General features: G+C 32.6%; 1 protein-coding gene across 10 annotated transcripts in view; it reads left to right on the top strand.

Annotated features, from left to right (window-relative positions):
- The window catches only part of LOC109535638 (protein shank), a 152,211-nt gene that overhangs the window by 112,512 nt on the left and 16,747 nt on the right, over positions 1-22,952 (top strand). For 8 of the 10 annotated variants that reach the window (XM_048661690.1, XM_048661692.1, XM_048661670.1 and 5 more), the window contains 5 exons: positions 6,748-6,873; positions 8,531-8,711; positions 10,541-10,860; positions 13,335-13,596; positions 17,169-17,372. In XM_048661690.1, the coding sequence (XP_048517647.1) occupies positions 6,748-6,873; positions 8,531-8,711; positions 10,541-10,860; positions 13,335-13,596; positions 17,169-17,372 (1,093 nt within the window). The remainder of the gene's footprint in view (positions 1-6,747; positions 6,874-8,530; positions 8,712-10,540; positions 10,861-13,334; positions 13,597-17,168; positions 17,373-22,952) is intronic. The other 2 variants (XM_048661716.1, XM_048661709.1) reach the window with 1 other exon arrangement.

Below are 22,952 nucleotides of genomic sequence, written 5' to 3'. Positions count from 1 at the left end.
AATGGAAGCAACCAATGTACTCCATAAAAAAATACATTTCCAAATTGATCTGAAGATTCAGATGATTAGAGCGAAAATTCGTTTGTTCCACTTGGCTTTGAATTAGTAGGCTAAAGAGAAAAAATTAGAGGAATATTTTTGGGAGCAAATAAGGAAAACAATTAAAAAAAGAAACGTAAGTTTTGTAATATTTTTTTTTGTAAGATTTGTAAGTAATAAAATATTTATCCTATACTAAAATATAATAAAAGTGCCCAAACCTTTTCGATTTATTCGCATTTTTTTCAGAAGTTCCTCTTCTAATACATTTAATTTCATACTTAAAACTGTCTACATTATCTGAATTTGGAATACAGATAACCCACTTTAAACGCTCCTGCAAAAGATAATATACCTACCGGAGATAAATCTGTACAATATATATTTAATCAAATAAAAATTGTTGACTGATTACACATATGTTTTTATTCGACTCAAAATTCAATATTAAGATATTTTTTAAGTTAAAAATGAGTATAACATATTAATCAATAGTGATTTTAAACACAAACCTAATATTTTCATAAAATAATTCACTTCACATTCATTAGTCAGAACTCACATAAATTTAAGTAATTTTTCAGCTGAAAGTTAGGCATTAAAAGAAACAATTCTTAGGGGAAGTAAAAAAATGAAAGTAGAAATCCCAATATGAACAAGGAATATTATGATAATAAACTGAATATGCATTCGAAGCAGAAGATAAAGGAAAGCATCAAAAATGGAAAGAAGCAATAATACACGAGAAGACTAAGCAACACAAAGTAAGGCATCTTTAGAAAACATACGACTCACATCTTTGAGCAAAGTAGTAAATAATTGACATCAAATGTTTAGAAAAGCATACGAAATTCTCGGATTATAATCGCCCAACTTTTTTAACAAATAAAGTGAAAAGCTTCCAGAATTATAATGGCGTCAAGGCTGCCGACGCTTATTTATCTTGTTTTATAGCGCCTAGAGTTTTGAGAGAGTAAACTGAAGTTTACACACGAAAACCGAAAGGAGGAAGTTTTTAAAATTTTTTTCGGTCTGCACTTCTTTAGCATCTAAAAGTGAATATAAAGAAAATAAAAATCGAACAATTTAATATTCAATCAACTCATTGACGAGCAAATCTGCAAGCACAAAAAAAACCTACAGTTTCAGGAAACTTCAGCATTCTGCAGCTCAAATACTAAATTTATGGGAACATTTCATTCTCATTTCAAGTTGAAGAGTATCATCCGAAAGTGTTGTTTTGAAAACAACCTGTATTTATACATTCATGCGCTCATTATCTAGCAATCAAGTTAACTAAGGTCTTCAATATCTTTTTGTTCTCAACATCAGTAAAAATTATAATAATGCTGCATGCATTTTGTCAGTTTAATTTAAATATATTTAACATGAAGTGTAAATTATGAATGTAGTACTTGTGATTAAGACTTGATTAGTTAACGTCGTGTTAAAAAAACTCATATAATTTTTGACTCTTTGAAAATTGAGTGTATCTAACTTATGCACTTTTGTTGACAGTAAATAGAATCTTTTGGATCAGTGTTCAAATTCAGAAACGACGACTCAAATTCTTCATTCTTTATCTACATCTCTGTACATTTGGAATTTCACTCGGAACAATTTTCGAGATAATTTGGATCGCTTGCTGAATGTCAGCTGGCCGTAATTTATCATGCAAATTTTCAATTGCCAAGTCACGGTTTGGAGGTACGTTGTTGATGAGCCTTTATAGTTTACCGATAAATTATTGCCCATTAGAATAGCCTGTAATCGAAGTTAATTAGCAAGGGATTTGGATCGATGATCGTTGCCTTTCAATAGGAATTGTTTTAACACAACTTACAAGCCAACGAGGATGATTACTGCGGTTGATTAGAGTAAAATTTCATTCCATCCTGCTGAGGAAAAAATCTCACTGAAATATTACAAAAGTCAAGCAAGGTAGTTTTTAATTTGAAAATTAAATTTCAATTTTTCGAGGAAGTGCGTGACACTAATAATAAGATTGATTGTAGACAGTGTTGTCAATAACAGACGATCTCGTCCGTTATAAATAACTAGAGGATTAAGGTGAAGGCTGTTAGACCTGATGTGGCATAATAAATGTATGTGTCTATCTATTGTTTGCTGAAAGTGAAAAATAAAGTGTTGATTTAACCGCAATACTAAAAAACGATTTATTATTTGCACTACACAGGTGATACCATTAAGTAAAGTTCATTAAACGCGGTATTTTTAATAAAAACCTATATGAATTTAAAATTGTAGTCGTTCCTCTAGAGCTGAAGAATATCTGGCTTTATTGGGCAAGCAAAAAGCAACGTTTTTTAATTACTTTTGTCTAAAAGTGGAATTTTTTGAGATTAATGGCAAATAGATGAAATCTCAACTCTATTTGTTTGGAGCTTTATTGAGCCAAAAATTAAAAACAACTAGTTCTCACCGAGAAAAAAATACGCTTTTTTTTGACCAACATTCGCCAACTCTCGGATTAACATCAACTTAAAATAGCCTGAAAAGTTTTCGGAGCCAGATGGTGTTAAATGTTCAACTTTCGATCTTTTCATTAAAGTGTCTATAGTTCGGCTTTTATTTTCCATTCCAGACATCAATATTTGAACATCGAAGGTTTTTAGATACTAAAACAAGTTCTACATCGAACAACCAATTTAATTGCCTTTTAAGACTCTTTTGTCGCCGAAAGCTGCAGACACTCTAAAAACATTGATTGTTTGAAACTTCTACACCCTGTAGCTCGATGACGAAGCGTTTGCGGGCTTCTGATCTGTACATTGACATTGAATTACAGAATGAAATGGACAAAATAAAACGAGAAGAGACAGAGACGTGAATATAAAACAAATTTGTTTCATACATGTGCTGATCAATGCATGGATGTTGTTTCATATGCAGAGTGCTGTGCAATCTATATAACAAAATGCCTTGTATATTTTAGCATAGTGTGATGATTGCCTTTGACAGTTTCTGGTGTTACTGAATATTTAACTAAATTTTTCAGCAATCTAATGGTGCGTCTATCGTTCGACCTGACGATCCGAGCCTGAGCCGCAGCAAATTTCGTTGAAGTTTCGTTAAAACACCGAAAAGAAATGGATCGTCTATCGCTTTTTTGACGAAACATCATTCGCGGCTCAGGCTCGCCTCGTCAGGTGCGGACGCACCATAATAGAAATGCAATAGAATACGAAGTGATAAGTTTCCGTAAAAAAATCAACAATTTTGTTTAGCAATCAAACAATTGATTGCCAAACGTTTGCAGATACTTTTCATTTTAAAGCAATACAAGGTTTATGGTACTCTGGCCATTTATCGTGCAAATAGGAGTACATTTCAACTGGTTTCCACATTAAAACACGGAAGGGATTTTGTAAAATTTATGAAAGTTCAATTTTCAGAATGTGTTTATTAATTTAGTTTTTCTATTCTTAGACAACTAAATTATGTAAAGTGTTACCAATGAAGCGAAACTCATAAAAACGTATTTTCCGAACCCTTAATTTTTAAATCTTAATTAATTTCTAAATTACATTTGAGAAGCGTTATAAAAATAGCTCAATTGTTTCAGATTTTCAAAATGTCCTTGCTCCTTCCTTATCCTTAAAATAAATGTTGCTTTAAAACAGGGACAATTATATAGTTTTTCGGAAAACTTTCATTTTTGAAAAAATACACAGAACAATAGACTCTAACTCTATAAAAACAACAATGACATACAGAGTGATTATGAAAAGTGTTGGAAAAATGCTTAGAAATAATGACTTTCAATCCATAAGAACAACATGTGAATAGTGTTTCTAAACGGTGCTAAGAAATGTTACCGACAAATTTCCGCACCTTATTATAATCAAGAAAATTTTATTTTGACAAAGTATCGTATTAATTACAGCACAAATGAACACAACGCTGAACAAATTTCTCTATTAATGATGGTTATGCCAATACGTTCAGTTCAATAAGTCCAGAGGCCGAGAAAGAGCTTCTGAATCGGAATTCAAAAAATCCAAAATTGAGCTGCAGTCTAACGGATGTAGAGCTAGAAGTAGGACTTGGTCATTTACTAGGCAAAATTAACCTCATCTCGAAATATGTACCTTTTGTATCAAATACATCATATATTAAAACAAGTACTAATTATAAAACTAAAACCAAATTAAATGTATCCTGAAATCATCCACTTATTTACCAAAGCAAATTATATTAGATTGCCATATTTGAAGCTCAGGAATTCGTAGTAACACTTTTAGAGTGCAGTTAAGACACTGTGTATAGGCAAAGTTTGAAACAAAATTCCATTCCATCCAAGTTGTTAAGCGTTGAAATATAGGGGCTCCAATCACTCATCCGTTATTCAAGGCACCAATAAAATGCAAAATTGCCATCCGACAACCATAATAACCCAAAAAAAATCGATATAAATGAAGCACATGCCTGCAATAGCAGGCGCTCTTATGCACCAGAAGAACAATTACAGCAGCATATGAGACTTATACAGGTTTGGACAGCAAACTGCAAAGCCCGCAATTGTACGTTTTGCCATTAAATTTGATTTATAACTCAAAGAAACTAACGCTGCGGATACGTTCGACCCTACGTGCCTTTGGAGGTAATCGTAAAACTCGAAACAACAAAAGTTAGTGCTTCTTATACCTGTTCAATGTCTGAACGATAAAGTTTTATTGTGCGCCTGTATATCGAATGCTGTGACATGCTTGGTATGCATGATTAAGCTTTATAGATTCAACATGAAATGTTGGCAAATTGCAGATGCAGATGTTTATTGTGTTTATGCCTGATTAGCTGGCTGTTCATTTCGTAGCGACATTTTCAACGAAAACCGAAACCTTTCAATATTTATTCTGTCCTCTGTTCAAAAATTCGAATGGATTACTCGTTTGTATGATGGCTGAAATATACTTACAAATCATTCAAACGCGTGAAATTGTATAGAACAGAAGAAAAATGTTTGCGGCATAAACACTCACTTAGGAGAAATGAATAATGGCCTCAATCTATCGAAACGTTTAGACCGGAGAAACAAATTTGAAACTTGCTCAGAATTTTCAAGAAGAGCTGGCAATAGAAAATCCAAAAATTAATAAGAATCGACTTTGATTCTTAATGGGAAAACTGGCATTATCAATAGAAATACGAAAATGCACACAATGTGTAAGAAGATTAAAATAAATGCGTAAAAGTGACCGCAGTGCAGCGAACATAAACGAGCAAAGACTTAAAAAAACACTAATTAAATGTGCTGAAAATCAAGGTTTGAAAATTAAACGAACGAAATATTTCAACAAAAACATGAAACAATATAATTAAAGGCGATTTACTATTGAAATTCGATCATTTTTCCATTCACATTATATAGAAAAAAATAAGTTCACACACGATCTACTTACTTATTTTGGTAACCAAGTATGTTGATAATGTAATCAAGTGGCATTTAAAGAATTATTCAGTTTATTACTGTCTCAATCCAGCTTATTATCTATTTACGAATTAATAAATTAAAACAATCAATTTCAATGAGTTTTCAATGGTAATTCCCGATAAGCATGATTGATTTAAACATAATTTTTTTATAATCGTCCTATCTGTATATCTGTGCACTTGTTCACGATAAACTTGAATTTGCAAAATTCTTTCATTTTCTTAATTTTGTATGGAAAATTTGGGTGTAAAGCAACTTCAATAAAAAGTGCTTCCAATTTTTGAATGAGAAAATAAACATTCAAGTGGCAAAGTTTGGGAACAACGAGCTAAAAACAATTATTTCAAACAATTCAGTCGTAATTCAGTTGAAACGGTTTCGTGTCTGCAGGAACACTTTTAATGGCAGGTTTAAGATCTGCTTTATTGCAAACTCGGAGACATTTAAGAAAACCGAGATGAAAACCCCTTAAAAACTGTGTTTTTACATTTTTTAGTAGTACCTGAACTATTTCGTGTTGGGAAATTGTCGAAAGTTTAACAAGCTGAAAACGCTGAATCTATAAATGAAAGTGTCTTCAGGAAAAGGGCTGACGAATTTTGCAACCAATTTTAAATTCCATTTCAATGTGAACTTTTGCGTTTTGGTACTGTTTTCAGTCTCAAAAAGTACAATAATTTTTATAAGCGAATATAAAATTGTATATTCATAAATTTATTATAACTGTGAAGAATATACTTTTGTGGGGAACATTTAAGAGAATATAGTTGATTTATTTGATGTGTTAAAACAATGAAAACACAGCCCAGGAAAGGACGAGTAATCTAAATAAAACAACTTTGTAGATTGCATTGTAAAAAATATGTTTGGATGCTCAATTTTCCACTCAGTTTAGAGATTTTATCTGTTTCATGTACTTTCTGATCTTAATTGAATTATCTGGCAATTGAAACTAAGCAAACACCACTTTTGGGAGCTGCACAAGTCAAAATATCATACAATTCGGTAAATAAATCAGACTTATTCCACTAAAAGTATGTTTTAATCTTGAAAAACTATTAGTTTGTTCAATTTCAATTACCAATTCATTAATTTTGGCTGTATATAATCGTGCTTCTTTGCACCAGAAACACTATTTATCAAACTCTTCATGTTTCGCCTCATTAAACGGCATGAAACATCGTCGCCACATCATTCTGATTCGTCCAATGTTTTATGAAAACCTCATCTAAAGTAAAACCTTTTCTCTATAGGAACTTAAAGAAAGTTTCAACTATGGATTGTTTTTCCCACCGGAGAATGGCAGGGCTGGAAAGTTTCTGGATGAGGAACGACGCCTTGGAGACTATCCATTTAATGGACCTGTGGGCTATCTTGAGGTATGTTGCACATGTTTTGAATTATTTATCATCACATTGAAAACATTTCCATTTAATTCCAAGTTGATTATAAATGCAAGACAAAAATCCAGCTTAATACTTAGGAGATGTTAATTGAGGCGCATCGAAAAATTTTGTTTGATTTTGGAGGCATTTTTTTTGTTATAAAATGTTTAAAGACATTTCTAATAAGCATTGAGAATTACCAAAAACAAAGATGTAAACGGAAAAGTTAAAAACGTGAAAAATAAATACTTTGCCAAAAGAATGCACACTGTTTCCCTCGATTTGCAGGCGCCATTTTTTGAATTTGAAATCATATTCTCATTCATCATAGTTTCATTTGAAACACAATACTTTTTAGATGAGAATGACTCCTTTAGATGATTTCAAGTAGTCTTGTAAATTCATGCCAATTTCATAAAATCAATGAGGTAATAATAATGGCTTGGCGAAAGAACGTGTATAGAAGCGGAAAAATTCACAGAAAAATAAACCAGATCGGAAATTTCGAAAGAGGAACGATAAGAGAGGAAGTATCGAAGACGGAGTGTGATGTGGAAACTTGCCGTTAGAAGCTGCTTCTGTATGTGATTAGGAGCTTTGTGAATGAAAGTTGGCTAAAAGTCGATGAATAGCAATATAATTAATTAATTTAAATAATCGTGCTTTAAATTTGAATACGACTTTTCTAAAATTTTATCCATTCTGAATCCAATTAATTTTATTTAGCAAGCTACCTTTCGATGAAAATACTGGAGACGTTTCTGCGATATTACCGAATTTCGTAAATTATCCCTATAAAAGTTATGATAATTGTTATGAGGTTTTCCATTATTACCGCGATGAAGAACAGCATAATCGAATAGAAGCAAACGTTTACTTATTAAATGGAAAAAAAATTACTGAGCAGCCGATTAGCAGTATTTTACTCCTCTAAAATGCCACTTGGATACACTGATTTCTGAAGTGTTTAAGCCTATTCCATTTCTTTCTGTTTATGTTCTTTGAGCAGAATTGTTTCAATCCTATTTTCCAGATTTCCCACAGTTTTCCGCACAAATCTGTAAGTGCTTATGATATGTAATTAAATTATCCAGCTATTTGAGTATAATATTTGATAATTGATTTTTAATATGTAGGTAAATGTGGCTGTTTTTCTCCCTTGTCTCATTTGCATTAGCAGGGAAGCTTATAAGGTACATAGAGATGGAAGCAACAAAATTTAGATAATTCTGGTTAGCCATGTTTTTATAATATAAAAAACTAATTCTGAACTTCAATTTTTTTATTTAAAACATTTCCTGCTGGCAATAGTCATGACAAGTATACAGTGCGTTAATAAAATGCATAAATCCAGCAGACAAACTAGTCATTACTATCCTTGAACACTAATTAAAATGCACCAGTAGTCCAACATTTTTTTTTTCGCTAAATAAAACCACTGGCGTTCTGTAAGCCACTTGATAACATTAATGGCCAATATCTCACTTCTTAACGATGATGTTTGACAAGCTATATCAGACAATATTACGAACATCCAATTTTATGAGTTGTGTAGGTTTAATGTTGCCGAACACCTCGTTTCAACCCTCATTTTTCCATCTGACGGGATTGATTCTCGAATGGGAATTTTATGAGCCATTTTATATTTCAGCTCAAGTATAAGAGAAGAGTGTATAAAATCGTCACGTTGGATGAAAAACAGTTGAAGAGTTTACACACAAGGGCCAATCTGAGGAGGTTTTTGGATTATGTTCAAAATGGCCAGATGGAAAAAGTTACGAAAATGTGCTCAAAGGGTTTGGATCCGAATTTTCATTGTCAGGAGTCAGGAGGTAAGAATAACGTTTTAAATTTTAATTTAAATACATGTTTACTTTTTATTTAATAACCACGTCACTGGTTCACGAGAAGTGATTCAGGACTATAGGATCAAAGTTCTAAGAAATTCAGAAATGTGTCTTTAAAGCCGTTTTCATTATAGGCAAAAAGGCTTTTTCTTGAGTTCTAACACATTTTGTGTGTTGAACACAAAGTGTTCTGTTACGTTTTCCAACTTCAGATTTTTTAATACGATTGTCTTAATTCAGGGTCAATGATTCTTTAAATCGAGCAGAAATTGTAAAACTTTGCTTGTTTGGCTTTACATAAAACCAAGTTGCAATTAAGAACATTTGAAGTGAATATTACTAATCGATTAATTCCATCAAAACAAACGTTTTCAAGATTAAAGGAACATAATTGGTTTAGTCTAAAGTTAAGTGCTGACTGCTTCAAACTTTTTTTGAATTAAGTAAATTATTAATCAAAATTAGTTGATCTAAAGGAAACGCAAACTCGGTATCATCGTTAAAAGTTTTTTGATAATTTAATGAAATGGATCACTCTCTCTCGATCTACATAGTAATGTTGATGCTGATAATGTGCGGAAAACAATTAGAAACATTATCACGGATTAATAATAATCATTGGACAGGGTGTCCCTTGAAAACAACAACTAGCACGAATTTTCGTAATAATTTTGAAACCACTACTAAATGTTGCAAATAATAATAAAAAATTATTTACAATTTTATTTTTTATCATTTAAGACTGCCATTCATAAATATAATTTGTTTTATTATACTAATATGTGAGCTGATTTAAATATTCCTCCAAATACAAATATAAATTATTCCATAAAAAGGTAAAAATTTAGATGAAGAAGAATTCGACTATTATTTATTTGCTGCTGCTTTTCACCTAATGTTAAGGCCACTTTAATCGGTAATTAAATTTACAAGTAATTGATTTTTTAATTTGAATGAGTTTTTTAACGTCAACAGTCAACAATTACAATGCATTTTATGTTACTCCTTCTACCATATGCGTTTGTGTATGGACAAATATTTACAACTTTCAACACATTCTTCAACAGAGTAAATATTCTTAAAATTGTTATACGCACTACTTATTTTTTCCAAGGATGTGGAAAACAACCCATCTACTACCATTGAAATTGATTGTTTTTCACTCAAGACTGTGTACCATATAATATAGTCCAATCAGCAGACGATTGACTTGAAATGAAATGGAATTGAATTGGCTTGAAATAAAAAAGAAAACATGTATTTCTTTGTTTCAAATTGTTTTGTTTATCACCGCTTATGTCGACTTTTTTTTAAATATTTGAAAGTTTCTCCTAATATTGGCGACTTCAGCACTAAACAGTGTGGTTGATACTGAGCAGGTGTTAACGAATTTTCAAATGAAATTAGCGATACAGTAAGGGAAAGATTGTTAAAATCGTTGCCCAATAATTGTAAAGATTTCCCGATTTTTAGTAATCCAAATTTTTTACTGCAAAACAGTCAACCCCCAACGAAAAGGAGCTCTCAAATAAATTGTCTATATCTTAATGTAACCGGCGTAGTTTGTGTAAAAATTAGTAATTAAGTACGTATACGAATACTGCAATAGAATATTAAGTGACACTATTATATTTGGTATCGTTTTGCAGTTGAAAATGTACTGAATTTTTCAGGTGCAATTCGTTGCAAAAAATTGTGTGTGTTATTTAAAAACGAAACTGCTTCAGTTTTTCTTTGTTCACATCGTAGATTGTTTTACTTATATAAATAAATTATGCACTTTTTAATTTATATACATATATTTGTCTTTCCAGAAACACCATTAACCATTGCCACGGGCATCAAAAAGCCGGCAAAAGTTATCATGGCTTTAGTGAACGGTGGAGCAATTCTAGATTATAGAACCAAAGATGGTTCCACAGCGCTACACCGGGCCGTGGAACACAAGAGTTTGGAATCTCTTAAAACGTTGTTGGAATTAGGAGCTTCGCCTAATTACAAGGATAATAAGGGGCTGACTCCTCTGTATTTTACAGTTCATCCGAACGTGGATCCCGTCTTTTCGGAGACTTTGCTGCACGATCATGCAACTACTGGTGCTGCTGATACCCAGGGATGGCAAGAAGTCCATCAGGTAAATTATATATTAATCTGTTTTCTTTGTTTATATGTTGCTCCGGTAGATGAGTATGCCGCTTTTACAGAGTATTTGTGAATCTAATGTACAGGGTATGGGTGAATTGTTAGTGAGTTCAAAAAAGTGGTATAGGTGTCATATGCGCTTTTTTGATCAAACTTAATAGTGTAATCAAAAATTGAAAATGTTTGCTTGTTTAAGAGATACAAGGCAAAATAAAAACATTCTCAACTTCAAAATTACCCTATTTCTATTAATTTTTTTAGTTAAGGTTATTGAGAATCGCATCAGCGCAATCAGCTTTAGTTTTATTATTTATTTATTTATATAGAAGATTGAAATTTTCATTGTTATTGATTTTTTAAATAAATCTAACGAGGATTGTATTTTCACAAACCTTTGCAGAAACTAAATACATACGCATCATGAATGCTATAAATCTCTTTCGAAAAATATGTAAACAGTGCATCGAGAACAACCGAGGTGTTTTCGAACGCTCGCGATGATCAGTTATTTGAATTCTTAATCGGAATCTTCTAAATCGTCTTAAAGTTTCTATGGTTTTTTAATTTACTATCTTGTTCCAGCTATTTCTAAATTTCAGGAGTTTTTGGGAACGTTTGGAATCAGCATGACCTTTTATAGGCAATGCTAAACCTTAAGTGAATATTCTATTTGGACGCGCTGAATCAAAAACGAACGCGCTTTTTCAATGAAAAGTATTCCATTTTATCGGCTTAGAAATGTTCAAATTGACTTCATATATTTACAGGAAAATAATGAAATAATGTCCATTATTGTTCATGGAATGATGGAAAATGGTTAAATAATAGTTTATTTGATCTTTAGACAATCCAGGACTAAAAATCGGCAATTACGGAAAAATCCAACTCGCAAAGATCAATGCAAAATCACTTTAGGATAGAATTGCTTATCTGACGCGAAAATACCATTTATTCTGCCTACTTTTGCCTATAAATATCTCTAAGCGCGCGATTTTCGTGCTGCATAAAACGCAAAGTGTTGGAAATAGGGGATGATAGCTAGAATATGTTATCTGAAAAAAAGCAATAACAATTATATTTGTATTCAAACTCTACTTTAATGCCAATGGAAGAAAACTGATCAATATCCCAACCAGAAAGTGGAAGAGAAAAACAAGAATTTGGCCGAGAAACTTGGAAAAGGCCAAATACTGTAAACAATTTGCTTTATGGTCTGACTAATTGCAACCCCCCTGAAATTTAAATGTTATGAAAGTTTCTAAACAAAAATTAATTTTTACTACAATTTTCTTTTCAAAATGTTGATCAGAATTGAAATAGAAAAGCCTTGGTATTTTGTTTTTGTTTGGGTTGTTTGTTTTTTAAATACGACAGTAATTCAGATGGAGAAGCTTGGACGAACTCAAATTTTTAAATAATTTTCAATGATATGATTCAAACATGCCAAAAGTTGAAAAACTGCACAAGAATTTAACTCATTCTAATAAAAATTGGCATTCAGCAACGTCCTCACCCGTCAAGTTTTATAATACATTAAAATACTGATGAATGCAGATTTGTGCGGCCCCAATAATTATTGACAAATGTTGACTGTTACTGTTAACCGGATGTCGAACTTCATTTGCTAGTCGTTTGTGCATTTTCCTAATGGAAAATTAATAATTAAACTACTCATAGTTCTAAGGGAATGGGTCTGCAAAGGCTCCGTTTCTGATCGACGAATTTTGGAAAATACATGGTTTTTTGGGAAAGTTGGGAAATATGTTATATTTTCCTTTCCGAATTTTTTTGGAGTTTTTCACTTGTAGCATCTAATCCAGAAAATCGGATGTTTATCATCCGTTTTCTATGGAAAAATTTTATTTCTTCAGATAAATCAAGTCAGTTGGGATTTTGTCATAAACGCTGTAACCTTTCATTAACTTTAATGTGAACCCAGTGATTAGATGTGAAGATATATTATTATAATAAGTATATAAGCGTTGATTCAAAGAGTCCTATCAGTTCCTAAAAGCTCCATAAAAGTGGCTGACAATGGATTTTAGAGCGGGTTTCTAATAGCTAAAAAATAAGAAACATGGGTCGCATTAAATATAGGAGAATTGAAAAATTGAAACCATATTTATTTTATATTATTATGATTATTGAAAAATTCTAGTCTGTGTAAGGGTGCATATGATCAGCGGGGTTTGACGTTCAAAATTTTTTTTTGTACAAAACAATTTTTGTGTTCTTGTACGGGGTTTCTTTATACTTACGCGTTTATTTGAAAGGTTATTGAAAATTTGTTGAAATGAAAGTTTTATATATTTTCTGTATTACCAACATTTTTAGTCAGAATAGCAAACATGTTGCGGAAAATCTGAAATTTTGATAGTTTGCCAATTTTTGTAATGCTCTTTCAATCAACGATATAAGTCTTCATTTCGTTTCAACTATATAAGTCTTCATGTCGTATTTTTTCAGGCATGTAAACATGGGCTGTTGAAGCACTTGGAACATTTGCTGTTTTATGGCGCTGATATGAACGCGCACAATGCATCAGGTAACACGCCGTTGCATGTGTGTGCTGTGAACGGACAAGAATCTTGCGCACGCCAGCTACTCTTTCGTGGCGCTGACCGACAGGCGCTGAATTATGCCAATCAGACGCCCTGCCAAGTTGCTGTGATAGCCGGGAACATGGAATTGGCTGAACTGATTCAGAATTACCGTCAGGAAGATGTTGGTGAGTGCAAATTTTCTCTTTATAGTCGAAAACATTGCATGTCGTTGCTGTGAAGAGAGGAGATGTTTTCAAGTAAAATAAACGCAATTCTCGGGCTACATTAAGTTGAGCAACTAGGCCTTAATGCAGTTCAAGATGCGCTCTAGATCTCCGGCAGATAAACCAAATAAACGCCATTGAAACAACGATAAATCCTTTGAAGTAACGCTGTAAAAATTATAGCGGTACCACATGACATCTCTTCGCCTTGAGTAGCTGCATTTATAGCATGCACCTTGAGTGTAAATGTCGTCAAAATTTAACATCAAATCTACCGTAACATTCCGAATTTAATTAAAACTGTTGGCAATATAAGCCGGTGATTAATATTGACGGTAAAGTTCTAAACTCTTGATTGATATGAGCACAAGGACTGGTGTGAAGGTAGTGAAACTGGGAAACGTGTCAGCTGAAGATCTTTTAAACGACCGCAACTTCTGCTAAGAAATGTATAATATTTAACAGTGATTATCGATTTCTATAAAGAAAAGTGTTTTTTGCAGTTTAGAAGCTTTTTATAATTTACGAACCCTAATTGACGTATTCTATATGGCAAGGTAAAAGAACTCTAAGATACCTGATGATCATGGGCAGAACCAAATACAACAATAACCGGAATATTATTGGATTTAAAGTGTATGCATAGTTATCATTCTTCCGATATTTCAAAACATAATTTTTATGGACCTTGACTTTCAATAGCAGAGAATCTGGACATTTTTTCTGAATAATACTTTAGTCAGATCGAAAAATATCTCTAAAATTGTATTTCTGTCCATTCTGCAGAGAAATAGAACATAGAAGGAATGGGACTTTTGCTTCATTTAGTTATGGAGCCAAATAAGAGAAAAAATACTCTTATGGATCGCTACCATTCAAGTAAATTTCAATCCCATTTGTTAGATCAGAATTTACAGAGTGATTTGAAATTAGCGTCATTTGATCAAAACTTCCAGATATCTGGAAACAGCACTGGATGAAATATAAATTTAATAAGTCGCTTGATCCTAGAACCTAAACTTAATAATGTAGTTAATAATTAAGTACACCTGTGGGTAAACCGATTTTGTTCAGCAAAGAAAGTCCACGACCAAATACATCTATTCTAGGCATGGAAACTCAGTGAAGGTTTTATGCAACTTTTTACGAAAGTTTTACGCAACTGCCGACTCTTCTATAAAAAAAATCTAGTTCCAAAGTAAAGCCAGTAGAAAGTTGAAATTTTGACATTCTGTAGAAAGCGTTTTTTAATGAAATTTTGTCGTAAACTTGCACATAAATGTCTGATTTTCACATTTCGTGTGACTTCTGTGACAAATCTACCAGAATTTACTGATGCACGTTGTTATAACTGAATCGAATTTTCAATTCTCTATCTAATTGGATAAAATCGAACTCTAAAACGGTTCTTCGATTTCGCAATTCAATAAAAACAGCCAAAACTGAATTTCTTGACAAGAAAACACAAAACTGGAACCCAAATTTCCATATCTGAAGCGGTTCTTTCGAGAAAGCTTCGGAATGAGCATGATTTAAAAACACAAAGTTGCCCAAAATACTCCCAAAGTTTAAAAAATAATAATTACGAAAGAACCAAAGGAATGAATCCTTTAATCTGTGAGTGTAGTTATTTAAAAAAAGTTTGACTTCTGAATATGTGATTTACTTAAATCAGACGGTATTCTTATCACTTGCAAAGCATATTAAAAATTGGTGATATTTTCGAGCAATACGTGAAAAAAAATGGTTCTAAGAAGAAATAAAAAAAGAAGTCTTGAATAAAGCGAGACAACTTTTTCGATTTCGAAGAAACACTGTCGAGGAAAAATCAAATTGCAAATACTATATAAGGACTGGATTACTTTGGTGTTGATGATTTCAATCGGGGATTTTAATCGAGGCAACTTTATAGTAATTTTGTTAAGAATCCCCAGAGCTTCTATGGAACTGATCGTTTAAATATTTCAATTCTGATATTACAGTACAGTCTTATGTGAGGCTGTTAAAAGTTGCGACTGCAGTCTTTTCGCACCTAACTTAGGCCAAAAATGTTTCATTTCTATTACTAGAAAGTTAATCATTTTTGATTTAAAAGGTTTTTTAATAAAAACCGTCCATCATCTTTTACAACTTCTTTAGAAACCGAGCCTTTAATGTTTCCTTACTTAGATCTCGAGAGTTAAAAGGGATTTTTTCATCAGTTGCTGAAGAAGATTTAAAATTTTATATTACCTACTATTAATTGATTTTAAATATTTTATAATAAATGGTAGATTTGAATGTTATTAATTAGATAAACAGTTCTTGCACGTTAGTTAAATACTTGACTGCATGGCAAATTCTAAAAAAATGTTACTCTCATCATATCCCTGACATTTACAGGGTGTTTCCTCATAAGTTGACACACTGCTAGATTAATTTAAAAAAATTGTGAAAAGTTGTAAATACTAAATTTATTCATTATTACAAAAAAAATAAGGTAAAATTTAACGCGTAAGTGTACAAATTTGACATAAAGTATTTTTTTTATGGAACATCTTATATATTTAGACACAATAGAGCTCGATAGGATTTTGTTCCTGTTTCCAGAAATGTATATGTTGCCTATTATTTCTGGGAGCCGTTGTCTCTATTTTGCGTTTTAAAAATTATAAATAGTAACAAATCAAATCAAAATGTTTAAATTACCATTGTAAATACTCGACTGAAATTCGAACCACTCGTTCGAATATAAGCAAATATCTGTTATTCTATGCCATGGATAATGCGATATTCTACGTGTATACTATCAAAACAATTTTAATTTTTAATACAACATTTAAAAATATGAAAAAGCTATTTTGAAAATAGCAAACTATTAGAAGAAAAATTTCCCGAAAACCGTTAAAGATAAGTATAGGAGATGCTACATAAAAATTGATTAGAATGTTGTAGAGAACTGAAAGAGGGAGGGGTTTCTATATACAAAAAGTTGGTCTTGATATTATAACTTTTTTGGATCATCCTGTATAAATAAACATTGGTTCAGAAAACGCGCAATTAAAAACGAAAATCGACGAGCCCAAGCGATTTTTCCCAAAAAAAACACCTGATTTTGAAATAATTGCACGCAATACATTTGCCGGCCACTGTATATGTTTACATCATTATAATCTTTAATCGTTTTCGTTTGTTAATTTTAATTTCAGATTGAGCAAGTCTGAATAAAATAGCAATAATAAACAGCTTTTGTATTTTCCACCTTTCACCATTTTGAATTAAATGATCTAGAGAAGGTGTTAACTTATGACCAAAGATCCTGTACACCCTGTTATATCAAGTTTATAAAATCTGAAATTGTATTTGAAACAACTGCCGACATATGTCCTAAGTTTTATATGTAGGCTTCACGAAAATCTGCGGGCATTGATATGAAATAAAATACATAAAATTTAGACAATATGAGCAAATTTCGATTTTATAAACCATTATCATACACACACTGTTATATTCTGTACTATAAAGCATGCCCTCCTGCAACGCTACTTTTTCAGTCCCATTCCGTGCCACCCCCAGCTACAACCCCAAAAGACGGAGCGCTATAGGATTGCTGACCAGAGCGCCCTCACTAAGTACCCTTAATCGACCCCCGTCCCCCTGTCCTAGCGACCGATCCTCCCTCCCCTTCAGCTCAGCGAGCTCGAGTCTCAGCGACGGAAGCGTGCCCCCCGAAATGGATACCGCCAGCATTGTCACAGGTAAGCCGAATCATTTTTTTCTCTCACATTTCATGTACGATCTTCGTATGTTGTTTCGTCGTTGCTTTATCGAATTTTCATTGTTTGTCTTCAGGCTGGAATGGCATTTATTGGACGTGTAACTGACTGTCGAATTAGCTATTAATTAGCTGGAAGTTGTTAGTCTATGAACTACTGTGACACACTACATATACACACGCACACAATCAATCTTTCTTACAGATTAGGATCACTAAAATTTGACGTGATGGATATTAACTTTATATTAGTGAAATTATTTAACCAAAACCCCAAATGGAGCTGATGAATAAATAGCTCAATGCAAAATAGTCTCCTATTAAGCTCAACAGACAAACAAAAGGTCCCAAAGGCATAAGAAGTTGTTGCTTGCTCAGATCCCAAATAATTTGGCTTTCCCCCGATTGGCCAATAAATTGGCCTTCATCGACTACACTTGGATATTGCTTTCACATTAAATTGGTGCAATCTCAGGGAAACCAACATTTCAATACGGGTGTTTTGTGTTGGTGACAATGTGTAGAATCTACACATTTTCACTGTAGATACTGTTGTAGATCTACACTGAAGATCATAGCAGATGAGCCAAGAGCCATATTATTTGCTTATGGCTCTAGCAAAGAAGCCACAAATTTTTTTAATTAATTTACTAAACTTGTTGCATACAACACAGATTTTCAAAAATTTCCAGAAAATTTTCACAATCAGCAATAATTCCCAACATGCTTCAAGTCCCCAATAAATCGTCGATTTATCGATTAAAGTGTCGTTTAATCATGTGCAAATATTTAAGAGTGGCATATATTTTCAATATATGCCAAGGCTTAAAGTAGCAACAACGCTACACATAGCAACTGATGATGGTGGAAAACACGAAAACGTATTTTAATTGATAAATAGACAATAAATGACTGAAGCTGAATTGATTTTGATTTATGAACAATAAAAAAAAGTTTTTTAATCTTCTATAAAGCCGTGCTGTAACAGTAATATCTGATATAACAAAAACCACTCTTCAAATCACCATGAAAAAACGCTCAAGCTGCCAACCACGCAATATGAAAGAAAATGTTTCGAACTCAAATAATGACGTCACTGCCACATAGCTTGGTACAGACTAGAAGTGAAAAGAAGAGTCATAGTTGAATTCGGGAGAGTAAGTGTAAGCTTCATATTTTCATATAAAAATAAAATGTAAAAAAATGAAATAAAATAAATGAAATATGAAATAAAATTCATATGAAAGTTAAGAGCCCTGAACTCTTTACAGTTTCATCCTGCAACGCACTGTTGCTGTAGCAAGAGCAACGTTGTAGTAAGAGCAGAAAATTACTTTAGAAAACATTCGCGGGTTAATTTGCCATAATTTTGTACTGAAAATCACTAACGCAAGACAAAAAGTTTCCACACCATTAAAAATATGACTTTTTTCAATAAAATGTTAGATCTAGATATTTTTAAGACATAATATTTTGCACCATAGTTCTCGTTATTAAATAACACCCTGTATATTTTATTTACAAAATTGTCATTTTGCTAAAAGACTATACGTTAACACAAGCGATTATCATGGAAAAATTAGCAAGTTTACAAAACTCTCGTAAACCACCGCTCACCTTCGTAGTCAGTTTCATTACCTTATGTTTCTTTAATTAGTAATCGAACTTTATCTAAATTTAATGATGTAACAGCCGTTAACGTTTATATCTTCTAAGTTATGATCAGAATATAAAGGTTCTTCAACCCATCGTAACTTTGATAAACCTAATGCAAGCTTCCAAAGCTCGTTATCATTTTAATTTTTCCACTTCTTTGAAGCCGAAGTAAGAAAATTCCAAAACTGTTCTATATTTTCTACCCAACAGCTAATTCTTCAAAAATTTGAATTTCATCGATAAACTCGAAAACCTGGTGCAAAAAGCCTTTAGAAAAACCATTAAAATACCGCTGTTGAATAACGCAGAAAATAATTTCAGTCCAAAAAAAATACAACGCTTGTGTTGTTATCAGGTAGTTCCAAGTATGACAAAAATCAGAAATACAGAAAATGCAAGTTTACCGTATTCGTTGATTTACAAACATGGACGCACACGAACTCTTTGGACTCTAAGCAGCCGAGATTTTATCCGATGAGGAAACTTTGAAAAAATAATAAAAGGGCTTTGAGTTAAAAGTTCCTTAGAAGTAACTGGACCGTAGTCAATCAGTTTGCTCTTTTCTACAGGAAAGTTGCTAGTCAATGGCAAACGGACTAGATGGAACAATTTTACATATATGAAACAGCGTTCTAATTTCTTAAAACTCTCGAAAAAAGTGGAAAATTTGCTTCACAAAAACTTAAAATTGTAGACTGGTGCTGCTGATAAAAAACTTTTTTTCCATTCTGAACTAATTCAGTTTTTATCTCATTTCCTTTAATCACTAACTGTGAGGAGCTCGGAAGCATCCGAACCGAGCTCATTTAAAGAATATTTGATTTGAATAACCATTAAAGTCCAAAGTGAGTATTCTAATTAGTAGCGCTGAAGCAAAAACGGGCGAGCTTTTTCATTGAAAAGTATTCCAATTTTATCGGCTTAGAAAAGTTTAAATTGACTATATACTACAACACAATAATGAAATACTTATTATTTTTCATGGAATGGTTAAATGATCTTTAGATCTCTAGACAATCCAGGAATCGACAATTACGTAAAAATCCAACTCGCAAAGATCAATGCAAAAGCACTTTAGGGTCGAATTGCTTATCTGAGGCGAAAATGCCATTTATTCTGCCTACTTTTGCCTATAAATATTCTTAAGCGCGCCATTTTCACGCTGTATAAAACCCATACAGTTGGAAATAGGGGATGATAGCTAGAAAATGTTATCTGAAAATAAGTAATTCTATTTATATTCAAACGCAAATTTAATGACAATGGAAGAAAACAAATCAAAATAACAACCAGAAAGTGGAAATGAAAAAAAATAAATTGCAAGACCTCCGAATTTTAAATGTTATAAAAGTTTCTGCAAAATGATAATCAGGATTTAAATAAAAAACACTTTGTCAATTTTTTTCGCTTGGGTTATTTCGTCGACAGCGATTCAGATGAAGAAACTTTCACGAACTCAAATCTTTAAATGTTCTTCATTAAATTCTGATAGATAAAAACTCACCTAAGGTTGAAAACTTGCACAAGAATTTAACCCATTTTAATAAAAATTGGCATTGAGCAATGTCCTCACCCGTCAGATTTTATAATACATTAAAATACTGATTAATGCAGACTTCTGCGGACCCAATAATTAGCAGCTCCTACGCCACTTAACCATTATTCACGAATGTTGACTGTTACTGTTAACCGCATGTCGAACTTTATTGGTTAGTAGTTTATCCATTTTCCCAATGGAAAATTAATAATTAAATATTCTGGGGTGGGTTCAAATGCATATTCATATTCGTTTCGGCCTAAAGTGTCCGAAATTAAATATTCCGCTTCTACCATTCTTTCAAAGTTCTTTGAACACTCCACACAATCAATGCTTTGGACGAAAGGAATTTCAATTATCTAACTGAAAATAATTTTATATCAAATGCAAAACACCTGATCTACTATTCATATAAAATACAGCGCCCGATTGCAGTTTACCACCTTTACTCTAATAATATCCATAATTTCGTAACGTCGTAACTAACACGTTACATTCAGCTTTGCATTTATTCCTACACAGATTTACCATCTTGCATTTCCGTGTTGTTTAATGTTTACCATTATGAAGATTATGACATAACATACATTTAGAATGTATACGTATTTGCCATATACCTTGAGACATAAAGGTCGTATGCGAGGCATTTCCTTAACGGTTATGGAATTACGGATGCTTTTTGAGAAACGAACTAGATTTTAGCATGTATATTTTAAAAGCGTGGTAAAAATGTTTGTCGTCAAATGCGTCTTAGCGTGAACTTGAACCTAATTCTTAAGTTGTACTGAAATCAAATTTTTCCCGAAAATCTGCAATTTCTTCGACAGAATTTTATTAATTATTCGGGAAACATAACGGGTTCTTCACGTTTGAAACATTTTAAAATGACTGAAATGGAAGTCTGGAATATTTTACAATATGAATTTCATCTAACAAATAATAAAATAATAATGAAACTTGTTTACCTCAAATTTATTTCATTGTCAAACTAGTTTCCATTGAATTATTTCCTTTTTTAACATCCCTTTCGCGATTGTTTATGAAGTTGTGTAGACAGTTGCAACTGAATAATTTACTAATTTCGTAAAATGTGTATTGAAATTCAAATAGTTTCTATATATTTTTTGAAAATATTTAAGTTGTCGAAGAGAGCATACGTTTTCGTTAGTATTCAAAAGAAATGTTCGAAAAATTCGTATATTTTTGCAAGTCTTTTGAAAAAATCGTTCAATAGTTGAATCTGAGTTTTGAGTTGAAATAAAGGAAATAAGGAAAAATCAAGTCTTATTTGGTTTATATATTACTTTCTCTTATATCTCAATATAATTCTTATGAAATATGAAACTTTGAGAGCCAACATGGCAAAAGATCCATACACAAAGTAACAAAAACAGGTAACCACCCAAAAAATTGAGCTACGAAACACTATACAGGATGTTACTTAAGAACGTAGTCAAACTTCAGGTAATACTATGAGTTGAGATAATTTGACTAACTTTACTTAAGAAGAAAAATATGGGGTGGGATGGTGAAAAATTTTTATTTCTAATATACAGGGTGTTGAATACAAAAATACGTTTTGTATTCAACAAAAGGGATTCGGGCTTTAACCTCGGTAGCATACGGACGTACCAGTGCGAGCGTATATAAATACCTAAGATATTTGCAAACTGCGAGGAATTTTGGTAGTTTTTTGGACAACCAATAATACCGGGTCTGTCATAAAAGTAAAATGCATCCCGGGAGCTCACAGTCCGAATCGGACACGGCCTCCCAGGACGACGGCTTCAAAAAGCCAAAATCAAAGAAAAGGGGTAGAAAACCTGCCTCCTCACCAACAACACCTACCCAAGATCAGAAGAGGCCAGCGCTGGAGATGCTGCATCCGGCAACTCGTTCAACTTCGGCCGAAACGGAGACAATACCGACAACATCAACCACAGCTACAGTGACAAAACACCAACCAATACATCCAATACATCCAACATATAAATCAACATTTAGCCTAATTGCACCACCAACACTAACCAGAGTACAACTAGCGGTTAAATGGGAAGAAGTCAACAAAGACATCATTATCAAAAAGGAATCAACATTTGTAATCAAAACCAACGACGAATCCAACACGACAAAAGCTCTAGAGCGTCTCACCCAACAAGGCGTAGTTACGTCATATAAGGTATACCCTAACACAACAACACCACCACTTTTGACCAACGTTAAACGCAACATCACACCATCGTACTCAGTGGTGGCCACCGGTGTCGATCTGGACATAACAGACGAGATGTTTCTGGACCACCTGCGAGATCTCCAACTCCAGATTCGATTCTGCAAAAGAATAATCTCGCGCGTAAAGGAAACTCCAAC

Source organism: Dendroctonus ponderosae, unplaced genomic scaffold (genome assembly GCF_020466585.1).
Source record: "Dendroctonus ponderosae isolate FM_Combo_2020 unplaced genomic scaffold, Dpon_F_20191213v2 Dpon_F_20191213_1, whole genome shotgun sequence".
Taxonomy (NCBI): domain Eukaryota; kingdom Metazoa; phylum Arthropoda; class Insecta; order Coleoptera; family Curculionidae; genus Dendroctonus; species Dendroctonus ponderosae.
The sequence above is the reverse complement of the archived record's forward strand: the minus strand, read 5'-3'. Positions and strand labels throughout refer to the sequence as shown.